Source organism: Ascaphus truei, chromosome 6 (genome assembly GCF_040206685.1).
Source record: "Ascaphus truei isolate aAscTru1 chromosome 6, aAscTru1.hap1, whole genome shotgun sequence".
Lineage (NCBI taxonomy): Eukaryota > Metazoa > Chordata > Amphibia > Anura > Ascaphidae > Ascaphus > Ascaphus truei.
The window spans coordinates 94366465-94383311 of NC_134488.1; the positions used below are offsets into that span (position 1 = coordinate 94366465).

A 16847-nucleotide genomic window follows, 5' to 3' on the forward strand; every position below is an offset into this window, starting at 1 on the left:
CGACCGACAGAGAGAGAGACCGACTGACAGAGAGAGAGACCGACCGACAGAGAGAGAGACCGACCGACCGACAGAGAGACCGACCAACCGACAGAGAGACCATCGACTGACAGAGAGACCGACCGACAGAGAGAGAGACCGACCGACAGAGAGAGAGACCGACTGACAGAGAGAGAGACCGACCGATAGAGAGAGAGAGAGACTGACCGACCGACCGACAGAGTGAGAGAGAGACCGACCGACAGAGAGAGAGAGAGACCGACCGACAGAGAAAGAGAGAGACCGACCGACAGAGAGACCGACCGACAGAGAGAGAGACCGACAGAGAGACCGACCGACCGACAGAGAGAGAGAACAACCGACAGAGAGAGAGACCGACCGACAGAGAGGGAGACCGACCGACAGAGAGAGAGAGACCGACCGACCGACAGAGAGACCGACCAACCGACAGAGAGACCGACCGACTGACAGAGAGACCGACCGACAGAGAGAGAGACCGACCGACAGAGAGAGAGACCAACCGACAGAGAGATAGACCGACCGGCAGAGAGAGAGACCGACCGACAGAGAGAGAGACCGACCAACCGACAGAGAGAGAGACCGACCAACAGAGAGAGAGACCGACCAACCGACAGAGAGAGAGACCGACCGACAGAGAGAGAGAGAGACTGACCGACCGACAGAGAGAGAGACCGACCGACTGAAAGAGAGAGAGACCAACTGACAGAGAGAGAGAGAGAGACCGACCGACAGAGAGAGTGAGACCGACAGAGAGACCGACAGAGAGAGAGACCGACCGACAGAGAGAGAGACCGACCGACCGACAGAGAGACCGACTGACCGGCAGAGAGACCGACCGACAGAGAGAGAGACAAACCGACAGAGAGAGAGACCGATCGACAGAGAGAGAGACCGATCGACCGACAGAGAGTGAGACAGACCGACAGAGAGAGAGACCGACCGACAGAGAGAGAGACCGACCGATAGAGAGAGACCGACTGACCGACAGAGAGACCGACCAACTGACAGAGAGACCGACCGACAGAGAGAGAGACCGACCGACAGAGAGAGATAGACCGACCGACAGAGATAGAGACCGACCGACAGAGAGAGAGACCGACCGACAGAGAGAGAGACCGACCAACAGAGAGAGAGACCGACCGACCGACAGAGATAGAGACCGACCGACCAACAGAGAGAGAGACTGACCAACAGAGAGAGAGACCGACCGACAGAGAGACCGACCGACAGAGAGAGAGACCGATCGACCGACAGAGAGTGAGACAGACCGACAGAGAGAGAGACCGACCGACAGAGAGAGAGACCGACTGACAGAGAGAGAGACCGACCGACAGAGAGAGAGACCGACCGACCGACAGAGAGACCGACCAACCGACAGAGAGACCATCGACTGACAGAGAGACCGACCGACAGAGAGATAGACCGACCGACAGAGAGAGAGACCGACCGACAGAGAGAGAGACCGACCAACCGACAGAGAGAGAGACCGACCAACAGAGAGAGAGACCGACCAACCGACAGAGAGAGAGACGACCGACAGAGAGAGAGAGAGACTGACCGACCGACAGAGAGAGAGACCGACCGACTGAAAGAGAGAGAGACCAACTGACAGAGAGAGAGAGAGACCGACCGACAGAGAGAGTGAGACCGACAGAGAGACCGACAGAGAGAGAGACCGACCGACAGAGAGACCGACCGACCGACAGAGAGACCGACTGACCGGCAGAGAGACCGACCGACAGAGAGAGAGACTGACCGACAGAGAGAGAGACCGACCGACCGACAGAGAGACCGACCAACCGACAGAGAGACCATCGACTGACAGAGAGACCGACCGACAGAGAGAGAGACCGACCGACAGAGAGATAGACCGACCGACAGAGAGAGAGACCGACAGAGAGAGAGACCGACCGACAGAGAGAGAGACCGACCGATAGAGAGAGAGAGAGACTGACCGACCGACCGACAGAGAGAGAGAGAGACCGACCGACAGAGAGAGAGAGAGACCGACCGACAGAGAAAGAGAGAGACCGACCGACAGAGAGACCGACCGACAGAGAGAGAGACCGACAGAGAGACCGACCGACCGACAGAGAGAGAGACCAACCGACAGAGAGAGAGACCGACCGACAGAGAGGGAGACCGACCGACAGAGAGAGAGACCGACCGACCGACAGAGAGACCGACCAACCGACAGAGAGACCGACCGACTGACAGAGAGACCGACCGACAGAGAGAGAGACCGACCGACAGAGAGAGAGACCAACCGACAGAGAGATAGACCGACCGACAGAGAGAGAGACCGACCGACAGAGAGAGAGACCGACCAACCGACAGAGAAAGAGACCGACCAACAGAGAGAGAGACCGACCAACCGACAGAGAGAGAGACCGACCGACAGAGAGAGAGAGAGGACTGACCGACCGACAGAGAGAGAGACCGACCGACTGAAAGAGAGAGAGACCAACTGACAGAGAGAGAGAGAGACCGACAGACAGAGAGAGTGAGACCGACAGAGAGACCGACAGAGAGAGAGACCGACCGACAGAGAGAGAGACCGACCGACCGACAGAGAGACCGACCGACCGACAGAGAGACCGACTGACCGGCAGAGAGACCGACCGACAGAGAGAGAGACAAACCGACAGAGAGAGAGACCGATCGACAGAGAGAGAGACCGATCGACCGACAGAGAGTGAGACAGACCGACAGAGAGAGAGACCGACCGACAGAGAGAGAGACCGACCGACAGAGAGAGAGACCGACCGACAGAGAGAGAGACCGACCGATAGAGAGAGACCGACTGACCGACAGAGAGACCGACCAACTGACAGCGAGACCGACCGACAGAGAGAGAGACCGACCGACAGAGATAGAGACCGACCGACAGAGAGAGAGACCGACCGACAGAGAGAGAGACCGACCAACAGAGAGAGAGACCGACCGACCGACAGAGATAGAGACCGACCGACCGACAGAGAGAGAGACTGACCAACAGAGAGAGAGACCGACCGACAGAGAGACCGACCGACAAAGAGACCGACCGACTGACCGACAGAGAGACCGACCGACAGAAAGACCGACCGACAGAGAGACCGACCGACCGACAGAGAGACCGACTGACCGGCAGAGAGACCGACCGACAGAGAGAGAGACAAACCGACAGAGAGAGAGACCGACCGACAGAGAGAGAGACCGATCGACCGACAGAGAGTGAGACAGACCGACAGAGAGAGAGACCGACCGACAGAGAGAGAGACCGACTGACAGAGAGAGAGACCGACCGACAGAGAGAGAGACCGACCGACCGACAGAGAGACCGACCAACCGACAGAGAGACAATCGACTGACAGAGAGACCGACCGACAGAGAGATAGACCGACCGACAGAGAGAGAGACCGACCGACAGAGAGAGAGACCGACCAACCGACAGAGAGAGAGACCGACCAACAGAGAGAGAGACCGACCAACCGACAGAGAGAGAGACGACCGACAGAGAGAGAGAGAGACTGACCGACCGACAGAGAGAGAGACCGACCGACTGAAAGAGAGAGAGACCAACTGACAGAGAGTGAGAACGACCGACAGAGAGAGTGAGACCGACAGAGAGACCGACAGAGAGAGAGACCGACCGACAGAGAGACCGACCGACCAACAGAGAGACCGACTGACCGGCAGAGAGACCGACCGACAGAGAGAGAGACAAACCGACAGAGAGAGAGACCGATCGACAGAGAGAGAGACCGATCGACCGACAGAGAGTGAGACAGACCGACAGAGAGAGAGACCGACCGACAGAGAGAGAGACCGACTGACCGACAGAGAGACCGACCAACTGACAGAGAGACCGACCGACAGAGAGAGAGACCGACCGACAGAGAGAGAGACCGACCGACCGACAGAGAGACCGACCAACCGACAGAGAGACCATCGACTGACAGAGAGACCAACCGACAGAGAGAAAGACCGACCGACAGAGAGAGAGACCGACCGACAGAGAGATAGACCGACCGACAGAGAAAGAGAGAGACCGACCGACAGAGAGAGAGACCGACCGACAGAGAGAGAGACCGACCGATAGAGAGAGAGAGAAACTGACCGACCGACCGACAGAGAGAGAGAGAGACCGACCGACAGAGAGAGAGAGAGACCGACCGACAGAGAAAGAGAGAGACCGACCGACAGAGAGACCGACCGACAGAGAGAGAGACCGACAGAGAGACCGACCGACAGAGAGAGAGACCAACCGACAGAGAGAGAGACCGACCGACAGAGAGGGAGACTGACCGACAGAGAGAGAGACCGACCGACCGACAGAGAGACCGACCAACCGACAGAGAGACCGACCGACTGACAGAGAGACCGACCGACAGAGAGAGAGACTGACAGAGAGAGAGACCAACCGACAGAGAGATAGACCGACCGACAGAGAGAGAGACCGACCGACAGAGAGAGAGACCGACCGACAGAGAGAGAGACCGACCAACAGAGAGAGAGACCGACCAACCGACAGAGAGAGAGACCGACCGACAGAGAGAGAGAGAGACTGACCGACCGACAGAGAGAGAGACCGACCGACTGAAAGAGAGAGAGACCAACTGACAGAGAGAGAGAGAGAGACCGACCGACAGAGAGAGTGAGACCGACAGAGAGACCGACAGAGAGAGAGACCGACCGACAGAGAGAGAGACCGACCGACTGACAGAGAGAGAGACCGACCTATAGAGACAGAGACCAACCAACAGAGAGAGAGACCGACTGACAGAGAGAGAGACCGACCGACCGACAGAGAGACCGACCGACTGACAGAGAGACCGACCGACAGAGAGAGAGACCGAACGACAGAGAGACCGACCGACAGAGATTGAGACCGACCGACAGAGAGAGAGAGCGACCGACAGAGAGAGAGACCGACCAACAGAGAGAGAGACCGACCGACCGACAGAGATAGAGACCGACCGACCAACAGAGAGAGAGACCGACCAACAGAGAGAGACCGACCGACAGAGAGAGACCGACCGACAGAGAGACCGACCGACCGACAGAGAGACCGAACGACCAACAGAGAGACCGACCGACCGACAGAAAGACCGACCGACAGAGAGACCGACCGACCGACAGAGAGACCGACCGACAGAGAGACCGACCGACAGAGAGAGAGACCGACCGACAGAGAGAGAGACCGACAGAGAGAGAGACCGATCGACCGACAGAGAGTGAGACCGACCGACAGAGAGAGAGACCGACCGACAGAGAGAGAGACCGACCGACAGAGAGAGAGACCGACCGAGAGAGATAGAGACCGACCGATAGAGAGAGAGACCGACCGACAGAGAGAGAGACCAACCAACCGACAGAGAGAGAGACCGACCGACAGAGAGAGAGAGAGACTGACCGACCGACATAGAGAGAGAGAGACCGACTGACAGAGAGAAAGAGAGACCGATCAACAGAGAAAGAGAGAGACCGACCGACAGAGAGACCGACCGACAGAGAGAGAGACCGACCAACAGAGAGAGAGACCGACAGAGAGAGAGACCGACCGACGAACAGAGAGAGAGACCAACCGACAGAGAGAGACACCGACCGACAGAGAGGAAGACCGACCGACAGAGAGAGAGACCGACCGACAGAGAGACCGACCAACCGACAGAGAGACCGACCGACTGACAGAGAGACCGACCGACTGACAGAGAGACCGACCGACAGAGAGAGAGACCGACCGACAGAGAGAGAGACCGACCGACAGAGATAGAGACCGACCGACAGAGAGAGGGACCGACCGACAGAGAGAGAGACCGACCAACAGAGAGAGAGACCGACCGACCGACAGAGAGAGAGACCGACCGACAGAGAGAGAGACCGACCGACCGACAGAGAGACCGACCGACAGAGAGACCGACCGACCGACAGAGACCGACCGACAGAGAGAGAGACCGACCGACCGACAGAGAGACCGACCGAGAGAGAGACCGACCGAGAGAGACCGACCAACAGATAGAGAGACCGACCGAGAGAGAGAGACCGACCGAACGACAGAGAGACAGACTGAGAGAGACCGACCGACAGAGAGAGAAACCGACCGACAGAGAGACCGACCGAGAGATACCGACCGACCGACAGAGAGACTGACCGAGAGAGACCGACCGACAGAGAGAGAGACCGACCGACAGAGAGACCGACCGAGAGAGACCGACAGACCGATAGAGAAACCGACCAAGATAGAAAGACCAACTGAGAGAGAGAGACCGACCGAGAGAGAGAGCGACCAACCGACAGAGAGCCCGACCGACAGAGAGACCGACCCACAGAGAGAGAGAGACCAACCGACAGAGAGAGAGACCGACCGACCGACAGAGAGACCGACATAGAGAGAGAGACCAACTGAGAGACAGAGACCGACCAGGAGAGAGAGCGACCGACCGACAGAGAGATAGACTGACAGAGAGAGAGACCGACCGACAGAGAGAGAGACCGACCAACCGACAGAGAGAGAGACCGACCAACAGAGAGAGAGACCGACCAACCGACAGAGAGAGAGACCGACCGACAGAGAGAGAGAGAGACTGACCGACCGACAGAGAGAGAGACCGACCGACAGGAAGAGAGAGAGACCAACTGACAGAGAGAGAGAGACCGACAGAGAGAGTGAGACCGACAGAGAGACCGACAGAGAGAGAGACCGCCCGACAGAGAGAGAGACCGACCGACAGAGAGAGAGACCGACCTATAGAGAGAGAGACCAACCAACAGAGAGAGAGAACGACTGACAGAGAGAGAGACCGACCGACAGAGAGAGAGACCGACCGACAGAGAGACTGACTGACCGACAGAGAGACCGACCGACAGAAAGACCGACTGACTGACAGAGAGACCGACCGACAGTGAGAGAGACCGACCGACAGAGAGAGAGAGAGACCAAACGACAGAGAAAGAGACCAACCGACAGAGAGAGAGACCGACCGACAGAGAGAGAGACCGACCGACTGACAGAGTGACCGACCGACAGAGAGACCGACTGACTGACAGAGAGACCGATCGACAGTGAGAGAGACCGACCGACAGAGAGAGAGAGAGATCGAACGACAGAGAGAGAGAGACCGACCGACAGAGAGAGAGACCGACCGACAGAGAGACCGACCGACCGAGAGACCGACAGAGAGAGAGACCGACCGACAGAGAGAGAGACCGAACGACAGAGAGAGAGAGACCAACCGACAGAGATAGAGACCGACCGACAGAGAGAGAGACCGACCGACAGAGAGAGAGACCGACCGACAGAGAGAGAGACCGACCGACAGAGAGAGAGACCGACCGACCACAGAGAGAGAGACCGACCGACAGAGAGAGAGAGACCGACCGACAGAGAGACCGACCGACAGAGAGACCGACCAACCGACAGAGAGACCGACCGACAGAAAGAACGACCGACAGAGAGACCGAACGACAGAGAGACCGACCGACAGAGAGATCGACCGACAGACAGATAGACCGACCGACAGAGAGAGAGACCGACTGAAAGAGAGAGAGACCGACCGACAGAGAGAGAGACCGACCGACCGACAGAGAGTGAGACCGACCGACAGAGAGAGAGACCGACCGACAGAGAGAGAGACCGACCAACCGACAGAGAGAACGACCGACCGACAGAGAGACCGAACGAACGACAGAGAGACCGACCGACCGACAGAAAGACCGACCGACAGAGAGACCGACCGAACGACAGAGAGACCGACCGACCGACAGAGAGACCGACCGACCGACAGAGAGAGAGACCGACCGACAGAGAGAGAGACCGACCGACCGACAGAGAGAGAGACCGACCGACAGAGAGAGAGACCGACCGACCGACAGAGAGTGAGACCGACCGACAGAGAGAGAGACCGACCGACAGAGAGAGAGACCGACCGACAGAGAGAGAGACCGACCGACCAACAGAGAGAGAGACCGACCAACAGAGAGAGAGACCGACCGACAGAGAGAGAGAGACCGACTGACAGAGAGACCAACCGACAGAGAGACCGACCGACAGAGAGACCGACCGACAGAAAGACCGACCGACAGAGAGACCGACCGACAGAAAGACCGACCGACAGAGAGACTGACCGAACGACAGAGAGACCGACCGACAGAGAGTCCGACCGATAGAGAGAGAGAGACCGACCGACAGAGAGAGAGACCGACCGACAGAGAGAGAGACCGACCAACCGACAGAGAGTGAGACCGACAGACAGAGAGAGAGACCGACCGACAGAGAGAGAGACCGACCGACAGAGAGAGAGACCGACCGACAGAGAGAGAGACCGACCGATAGAGAGAGAGACCGACCGACAGAGAGAGAGAGACCGACCAACCGAGAGAGAGACCGACCGACAGAGAGACCGACCTATCGACAGAAAGACCGACCGACAGAGAGACCGACCGAACGACACAGAGACCGACCGACAGAGAGACCGACCGACAGAGAGAGAGACCGACCGACAGAGAGAGAGACCGACCGACAGAGAGAGAGACCGACCGACAGAGAGAGAGACTGACCGACAGAGAGAGAGAGACCGACCGACCGACAGAGAGATAGACCGACCAACAGAGAGAGAGACTGACCGACAGAGAGAGAGACCGACCGACAGAGAGAGAGACCGACCGACAGAGAGAGAGACCGACCGACAGAGAGAGAGACCGACCGACAGAGAGAGAGACCGACCGACAGAGAGAGAGACTGACCGACAGAGAGAGAGAGACCGACCGACCGACAGAGAGATAGACCGACCAACAGAGAGAGAGACTGACCGACAGAGAGAGAGACCGACCGACAGAGAAAGAGACCGACCGACAGAGAGAGAGACCGACAGAGAGAGAGACCGACCGACAGAGAGAGAGACCGACCAACCGACAGAGAGAGACCGACTGACCGACTGACAGAGAGACCGACCAACATATAGAGAGACCGACAGAGAGAGAGACCGACAAAAAGAGAGAGAGACCGACCGACAGAGAGACAGACCGACCAACAGAGAGAGAGAGACCGACAGAGAGAGAGACCGACCGACCGACAGAGAGACTGACCGCCGACAGAGAGACCGACCGACAGAGAGACCGACCGACAGAGAGACCGACCGAGAGAGAGACCGACCGACAGAGAGAGAGACCGACAGAGAGAGAGACCGACCGACAGAGAGACTGACCGCCGACAGAGAGACCGACCGACAGAGAGACCGACCGACAGAGAGACCGACCGAGAGAGAGACCGACCGACAGAGAGAGAGACCGACCAAGAGAGAGACCGACCGAGAGAGAGACTGACCGACCGACAGAGAGAGAGACCAACCGACAGAGAGACCGACCGACCGACAGAGTGACCGACCGACAGAGAGAGAGACCGACCGACAGAGAGAGAGACCGACCGACTGACAGAGTGACCGACCGACAGAGAGACCGACCGACTGACAGAGAGACCGACCGACAGAGAGAGAGACCGACCGAAAGAGAGAGAGACCGACCGACAGAGAGACCGACTGAGAGAGACTGACCGACCGACAGAGAGACCGACAGAGAGACCAACTGAGAGAGAGAGACCGACCGAGAGAGAGAGCGACCAACCGACAGAGAGACCGACCGACAGAGAGACCGACCGACAGAGAGAGAGACCGACCGAGAGAGACCGACCGACAGAGAGAGAGACCGACCGACCGACAGAGAGACCGACCGAGAGAGAGAGACCAACTGAGAGAGAGAGACCGACCAAGAGAGAGAGAGCGACCGACCAACAGAGAGACCGACCGACAGAGAGAGAGACCGACCGACAAAGAGACTGACCGAGAGAGACCGACCGACAGAGAGACCGACCGAGAGAGAGAGACCGAGAGAGAGAGCGTCCGACCGACCGACAGAGAGACCGACCGACAAAGAGACCGACCGACAGAGAGAGCGACCGACCGACAGAGAGAGAGAGCAACCGACCGACAGAGAGAGAGAGCGACTGACCGACCGACAGAGAGAGAGAGCGACCGACCGATAGACAGAGAGAGAGCGACCGACCGACTGACAGAGAGACCGACCAACATATAGAGAGACCGACAGAGAGAGAGACCGACCAAAAGAGAGAGAGACCGACCGACAGAGAGACAGACCGTCCAACAGAGAGAGAGACCGACAGAGAGAGAGACCGACCGACCGACAGAGAGACTGACCGCCGACAGAGAGACCGACCGACAGAGAGACCGACCGACAGAGAGACCGACCGAGAGAGAGACCGACCGACAGAGAGAGAGACCGACCGACAGAGAGAGAGACCGACCGACAGAGAGACTGACCGCCGACAGAGAGACCGACCGACAGAGAGACCGACCGACAGAGAGACCGACCGAGAGAGAGACCGACCGACAGAGAGAGAGACCGACCAAGAGAGAGACCGACCGACAGAGAGAGAGACCGACCGAGAGAGAGACTGACCGACCGACAGAGAGAGAGACCAACCGACAGAGAGACCGACCGACCGACAGAGTGACCGACCGACAGAGAGAGAGACCGACCGACAGAGAGAGAGACCGACCGACTGACAGAGTGACCGACCGACAGAGAGACCGACCGAATGACAGAGAGACCGACCGACAGAGAGAGAGACCGACCGAAAGAGAGAGAGACCGACCGACAGAGAGACCGACTGAGAGAGACCGACCGACCGACAGAGAGACCGACAGAGAGACCAACTGAGAGAGAGAGACCGACCGAGAGAGAGAGCGACCAACCGACAGAGAGACCGACCGACAGAGAGACCGACCGACAGAGAGAGAGACCGACCGAGAGAGACCGACCGACAGAGAGAGAGACCGACCGACCGACAGAGAGACCGACCGAGAGAGAGAGACCAACTGAGAGAGAGAGACCGACCAAGAGAGAGAGAGCGACCGACCAACAGAGAGACCGACCGACAGAGAGAGAGACCGACCGACAAAGAGACTGACCGAGAGAGACCGACCGACAGAGAGACCGACCGAGAGAGAGAGACCGAGAGAGAGAGCGTCCGACCGACCGACAGAGAGACCGACCGACAAAGAGACCGACCGACAGAGAGAGCGACCGACCGACAGAGAGAGAGAGCAACCGACCGACAGAGAGAGAGAGCGACTGACCGACCGACAGAGAGAGAGAGCGACCGACCGATAGACAGAGAGAGAGCGACCGACCAAACAGCAAAGAGAGACAGCACTCAGAGATAAGCCAGCAAAATAATGTAATGGATTTCTGTGTCTGTTTCAATACCTTATTTTATTGACTTACCTCTGAGTGCTGTCTCTCTCTGAAGTTCTGCTCCCCTGCTGGATGGTAACGTACTCTTTACATTATTTATGGGACTAGCACCAAGCCAATCTGGATATCTACATTGGAGTGCTTGCTGCTTTTTAACATACCGTATTTCCTTGATTGTAAGACGCACTTTTTCCCCAATTTTACATGGCTGAAATAGGACTGCGTCCTACAATCGATGTACAGAAGAAGAAAAAATCAGCCAGGGGGCGCTGCAGAAGATGCCACAGCAGCTTTCAGCGTTGAACCTAAGGCGTGCCCATAGTGCCGTCGTTGCTGACGGTGACATGGCGGGTGACGTTGCCGTCGCCACCGGTGAAAGTTATGTTCCGCCGACCGGCAGGTTCGCGGTATTCCGGCAATTTTATTTGTTCAAGGGCCTTCACGTTACGCGACGGCCCTTGAAAAATCAAATTTTGCCGGCTTCAGATTTTCGCGACGGCGGCGTCGCTCCGTCGCTTGTCGCCATCGCGTGCACTATAAGTGCAAATCATCACCCCTCCACCACCGTGCTTGACAGTTAGTATGAGGTGTTTGTGCTGACATGCTGGGCTTGGTTTTCACCAAACATGGCGCTGTGCATTATGGCCAAACATCTCCACTTTGGTCTCGTCTGTCCAAAGGACATTGTTCCTGAAGTCTTGTGGTTTGTTCAGATGCAACTTTGCAAACCTAAGCCGTGCTGCCATGTTCTTTTTAGAGAGAAGAGGCTTTCTCCTGGCAACCCTTCCAAACAAACCATACTTGTTCAGTCTTTTTCTTATTGTACTGCCATGAACTTTAACATTTAACATGCTAACTGAGGCCTGTAGAGTCTGAGATGTAACTCATGGGTTTTTGCCATTTCTCTGAGCTTTGCACGGTCTGACCTTGGGTTGAATTTGCTGGGACGTCCACTCTTGGGAAGATTGGCAACTGTACTGAATGTTTTCCACTTTTGAATAATCTTTCTCGCTGTAGAATGATGGACTTTAAATTGTTTGGAAATGGCCTTATAACCCTTCCCATATTGATGGGCAGCAACAATTGCTTCTCTAAGATCATTGCTGATGTCTTTCCTCCTTGGCATTGTGTTAACACACAACTGAATACTCCAGACCAGCAAACTGCTAAAACTTCGGCTTTTATAGAGGTGGTCACACTTGCTGATGATCAATTAATCAATGGCATTTGATTAGCAGCACCTGTCTGCTACTTAGCATCTTAATTCCTATGGAAGCAGTAAGGGTGTACTTAGTTTTTCACACACAGCTTCTCCATTTTGGCTTTATTTTTGTAAAACAAATCATGACATGGTGTAATATGTCGTGTTGTTGTTCATCTGCGGTTGTATTTACCTCATTTTAAGACCTGCTAAAGAACAGATGGTTGTTATTATGTCCTGATAAGTAAAACCATAGAATTCAAAGAGGGTGTACAGAGGCGGCACATTTTATTTGAGTGCGGCTAGCTCCGCAAGCCTGGGGATGCCCCGGCATGCTAGCCGCACTCCCTCGGCGTGCCGGGCGTCATCGACGCGCGGTCACGCGTCATCGGGTGCCTGCGCCCCCTGCACGCGCTTCCAGGGCTCTCCGAGGGAGCCCTGGTGTCCCGCGATGTGGGGGACGGCGGCAGGGGGTTCCGGGGGACCCGGCGGACCCGGCGAGCGGAGGGAGAAAGCCCCGATCGGAGGGCGCTCCTCCGCGGCTTCGGCGCGTGCCAGGCACATCCCAGCGCGCGCCTGGTTACTGCTGCGGCCGAGACCGGGCAAATGCTCAAATAAACTCGGCCGCAGCAGTACTTTCTTTTTCACACAACTGTATATGTATCCCGTGTGTGCTGTCTCTCCTTACTGGACCACCATCTTGTAATATTTGCCTTTATTATCTTCTATTTGACTACTGTAGCATCTGGAGTTTTTTTAGGTATATGTGTGTGCCAGCTGCTGTGACAAACTATATACGGGCAGCAATGACAAAGGAAATAATAAATAGTTACTAGGATAGAGAATAATGTAGATAAAGATTGGGAGATATAAAGGGGAGATATAAAGGGGACCATTTCAGCCATATACATGCAAGTACAAACTAAGGCTATTATTATCCTATCCCATCATGCATGACTATACTTAGGTGGCTCAGAGGACAAGATGTGGCTCAGAGGACAACAGGTGGCTCAGAGGACAAGTACATGTAATAATATGATTTTTAATTATACAGTTATAATTATGGTCTTGCAATATTATTAGTATGGTGTGACAGGGTCGCTTTAAATCATTGCATTATAAAAGGTCACTGTAAGACATGATTCTTAATTATATTATAGAAGAAGACACATCCATCAAGGATACAGTATGCTGCTTTTGGGACTCCTCTGGTACCAGTATACTAAGCTTTTATTGATTCATTTACAGATAAACCTATTTAATCGAAAAAGGAATATAGAGAATAGAGATGACTTGCAAGGTGACAATTTTAATACAATATTTGTAATATCGATCAGGACTCAAAAAATACATGCAACAAAAAAATTGCATAAGTATCCATTGTCAATTTCTTAAACAAAATGCCCAATGTAGCTACTTCCCATACATGTAACAAATTGCACATTTACCTTTATTCAGTGGATAGAGGTGTCCTGTTTACAGAATATGAACTGAGAAGCTATTGATTTTAATGCTGTTATAATTTCTGTTATGTTGGTTTTCAAGAAAAAAAATTCTAAAGAGCAGAAACAAATCTGTATTCAGGTTAATCATTTACACAATGTTTGCTTTAAATGTGCTCTGATCCGAAAACTACTTACATCATACTTTTTGTTTCCACTGTGAATATAGTATGACTGTTTAAATGTTACAACATGTTTGATTTTAAAACTTAACGCAACTGAACAGAACTTTTTCTCATTTTGTTTAGGTCAAAATATTAGTATTTATATTAATTTCCGTTTTTAAGTAGACAATGTAAATCTTCTAGTAGCCATAAATTAGTAGTTTCAATGTAAAAACAAATGTATTATAGATACATACAGTATAGTGTATATTATCTCCATGATAGGTTTATTTTATATATATATATATATATATATATATATATATATATATATATATATAGTTGTTGTTCAAAGTGTAGGCGATTAAGAATATCGTGCAAATTACAATGAAATAGGAAAGATCTTTTATTTTTGGATCTCTGTAGTGTGAACATGTATGTATATTTACTGATGGCATATATGCTAACCAGCAAACTAGATACAATGTACAAATGGTAACAGTGAGGTCACAGAGAAATGGTTATACTGTATATAATATAATATTAATGTTGGATGTCTGATAAAAATCACAGTAATATGTCACTTTGCTTTAGAATTTGTCTCTTAAATAGGGGAATACTTGATCCTTTTGGTTACGGTTCTGCCGCGTCACTCATTGGACTGGCTATTGTTTGTTTTTTAGCTGGGCTATCACCAAAGCTGATGCTGACTGCAGGTTACCCTCAGCAAATCTGCACGTTTATGAAAAGGAAGGAGACATTATTTTTGGAGGACTTATTCCAGTGCATCTGCGTCCTGGCAACATCAAAATAACCTTCACAGAGAAACCTACACCAGTGAAATGTGACAAGTAATGTAGCGTGTCCTAATAATATTAAATCAAATGATGCCTTTGTACACATTGCTGTGTATATGTTATAGCTCGCAGTGTAATAATTAATCCTCACTAAGGTTTAAAGTCCTGAATTTCTTCTGAATAAAAAATATCTTTATTATTTCAGTTTATTTCATTATTTAACTTTCTGCATAAAGTATACATTCAATACGGTGTAAATCAAATTTGAAAATGACTTGCTAAATATAACTATGTCATGAACCAAATTATTTTCAAAGGACTGCAACGTATTAGAGGATTCCATTTATATCCCAAACTCACATAACCCCAGATTCATTAAGCTCTATTATGGGTTAACGAACCCACACAGGTGTTACCTTCCATTCTAGTCACTGGATGGTATGCGATGTTCACAAATAGCAGATCTTGAGGCCAATATTTATTTTGTATTGTCATTAAATGCTTTACTTCTCTGTATCTTTAGACTTTATATTCAACGTTATCAAGAAGTCCTAGCCATGGTTTATGCCATTAATGAGATCAATGAGAATCCAGAACTTCTGCCAAATATCACTTTGGGCTTTAGGATTTATGACTCCTGCTATAAGGAAACCCAAGCAATTGAAGGAGCAATGATGATTTTATCAGAGATACAGAAGGCAATCCCAAATTACAGGTGTGAAAACATTTCCAAACTGGTAGGGTTAATTGGAGATCTTCAGTCCTCCTCTTCCCTCGCAGTGGCAAGAATTTTGGGACTTTACCGGTTTCCCCAGGTAATTGTAGACATTTGTACAGTACAGTAACTTGAGACTAGTAAAATGTTTGCTAATTATTAGTTGAACATAGAGACGGGCAAAATGTTCACAGAAATGTAAATCCACGGCAGGTTTGCAAATTCCTTTAATCCTCTGGATCAGTTTCACAAGGGCAGATTTCAGCAATACAGAGACATTTTTTGCTGCAACACTGCAAGAGCTGCTGTCCCGAATAGCAGAGGTTTTGGGTTCTGATTCTGTTGGGCCTGACAGTACCCCCTAACAGTTTCTTAGGATCTGACGTGTAGAAATCCTTTCAGGTGGGGTGTGAGTCATTTAAAAATACTTTGCATATCTCCCAGGGTTTTTCCTTTTTGAGCACAGGTTTACATTTTCAATTAATTGCTGATTGGATATAGATAGTTGTGTTGCTCACAGCTGCTGCAGTTTTAGAGAACAGAGTGGTCCAATCTCAGTTTCCAAGAGTCACCAACAATACACGTTTTCAAGATTTCCCTAATTAACTAATATAATTATGAATAAGGCATCATGCTTAGGTATGAATCGTACAAAAGTTGGACCTTGTTGAGATCCCTTGAGGATTAAGCTTGGGCAAGCCTCATGCAAAATGTTTGTATTTCAATATATAGAAGTTTGCAAAGAGCATATGATATCATTATTAGGGTCCAATTCAAGCATAAACGGTATGTGTCAATGTTATAGTTAAGATCATAAAAATTGAGTTCTTAAAAGTTCCTGTTTTGCAGCATTTTTCTTTTGCCGCTATGGTGATACTTGATTCATTTAATCATTTAGCTGCCAGAGAGGCCTGCAATGCACTGCACAGTAATGCATTGTAGAATTGTATTCGCAATCCAGGGGGAGCATAAAAGGGAAATAAAACAAAAACAATCTAAGATCAGACAGTAAAATAATGTGAATTCAGTCTGTGGATTTCTTGGCTCTTATGTGCAGCCTACTCACAGGATTTCAGTGTTTCACAGGCAACAAAAAGCAGTTTGGATGACATGAAGAACCTCTGATTAAGAAATTATGATATTCTCTGATCACAGCAAGATGATGGTGCATGAAAAAAGAAATATATCCATAGTGCAGACCAATAATAAAACATAACTTTATAGGGGTACTAAAAAATGCAAACTTACAATTAAAAC

The 16847-nt window shown here is 52.0% G+C and overlaps 1 protein-coding gene across 1 annotated transcript in view; it reads left to right on the top strand.

Moving 5' to 3' along the window:
* Positions 1-11615: 11615 nt before the first annotated feature.
* LOC142498127 (vomeronasal type-2 receptor 1-like) overlaps positions 11616-16847 on the top strand; it is a 50469-nt gene continuing 45237 nt past the window's right edge. The window contains exons 1-3 of the mRNA XM_075606634.1: positions 11616-11671; positions 14762-14929; positions 15399-15690. Of these exons, the coding sequence (XP_075462749.1) occupies positions 11616-11671; positions 14762-14929; positions 15399-15690 (516 nt within the window). The remainder of the gene's footprint in view (positions 11672-14761; positions 14930-15398; positions 15691-16847) is intronic.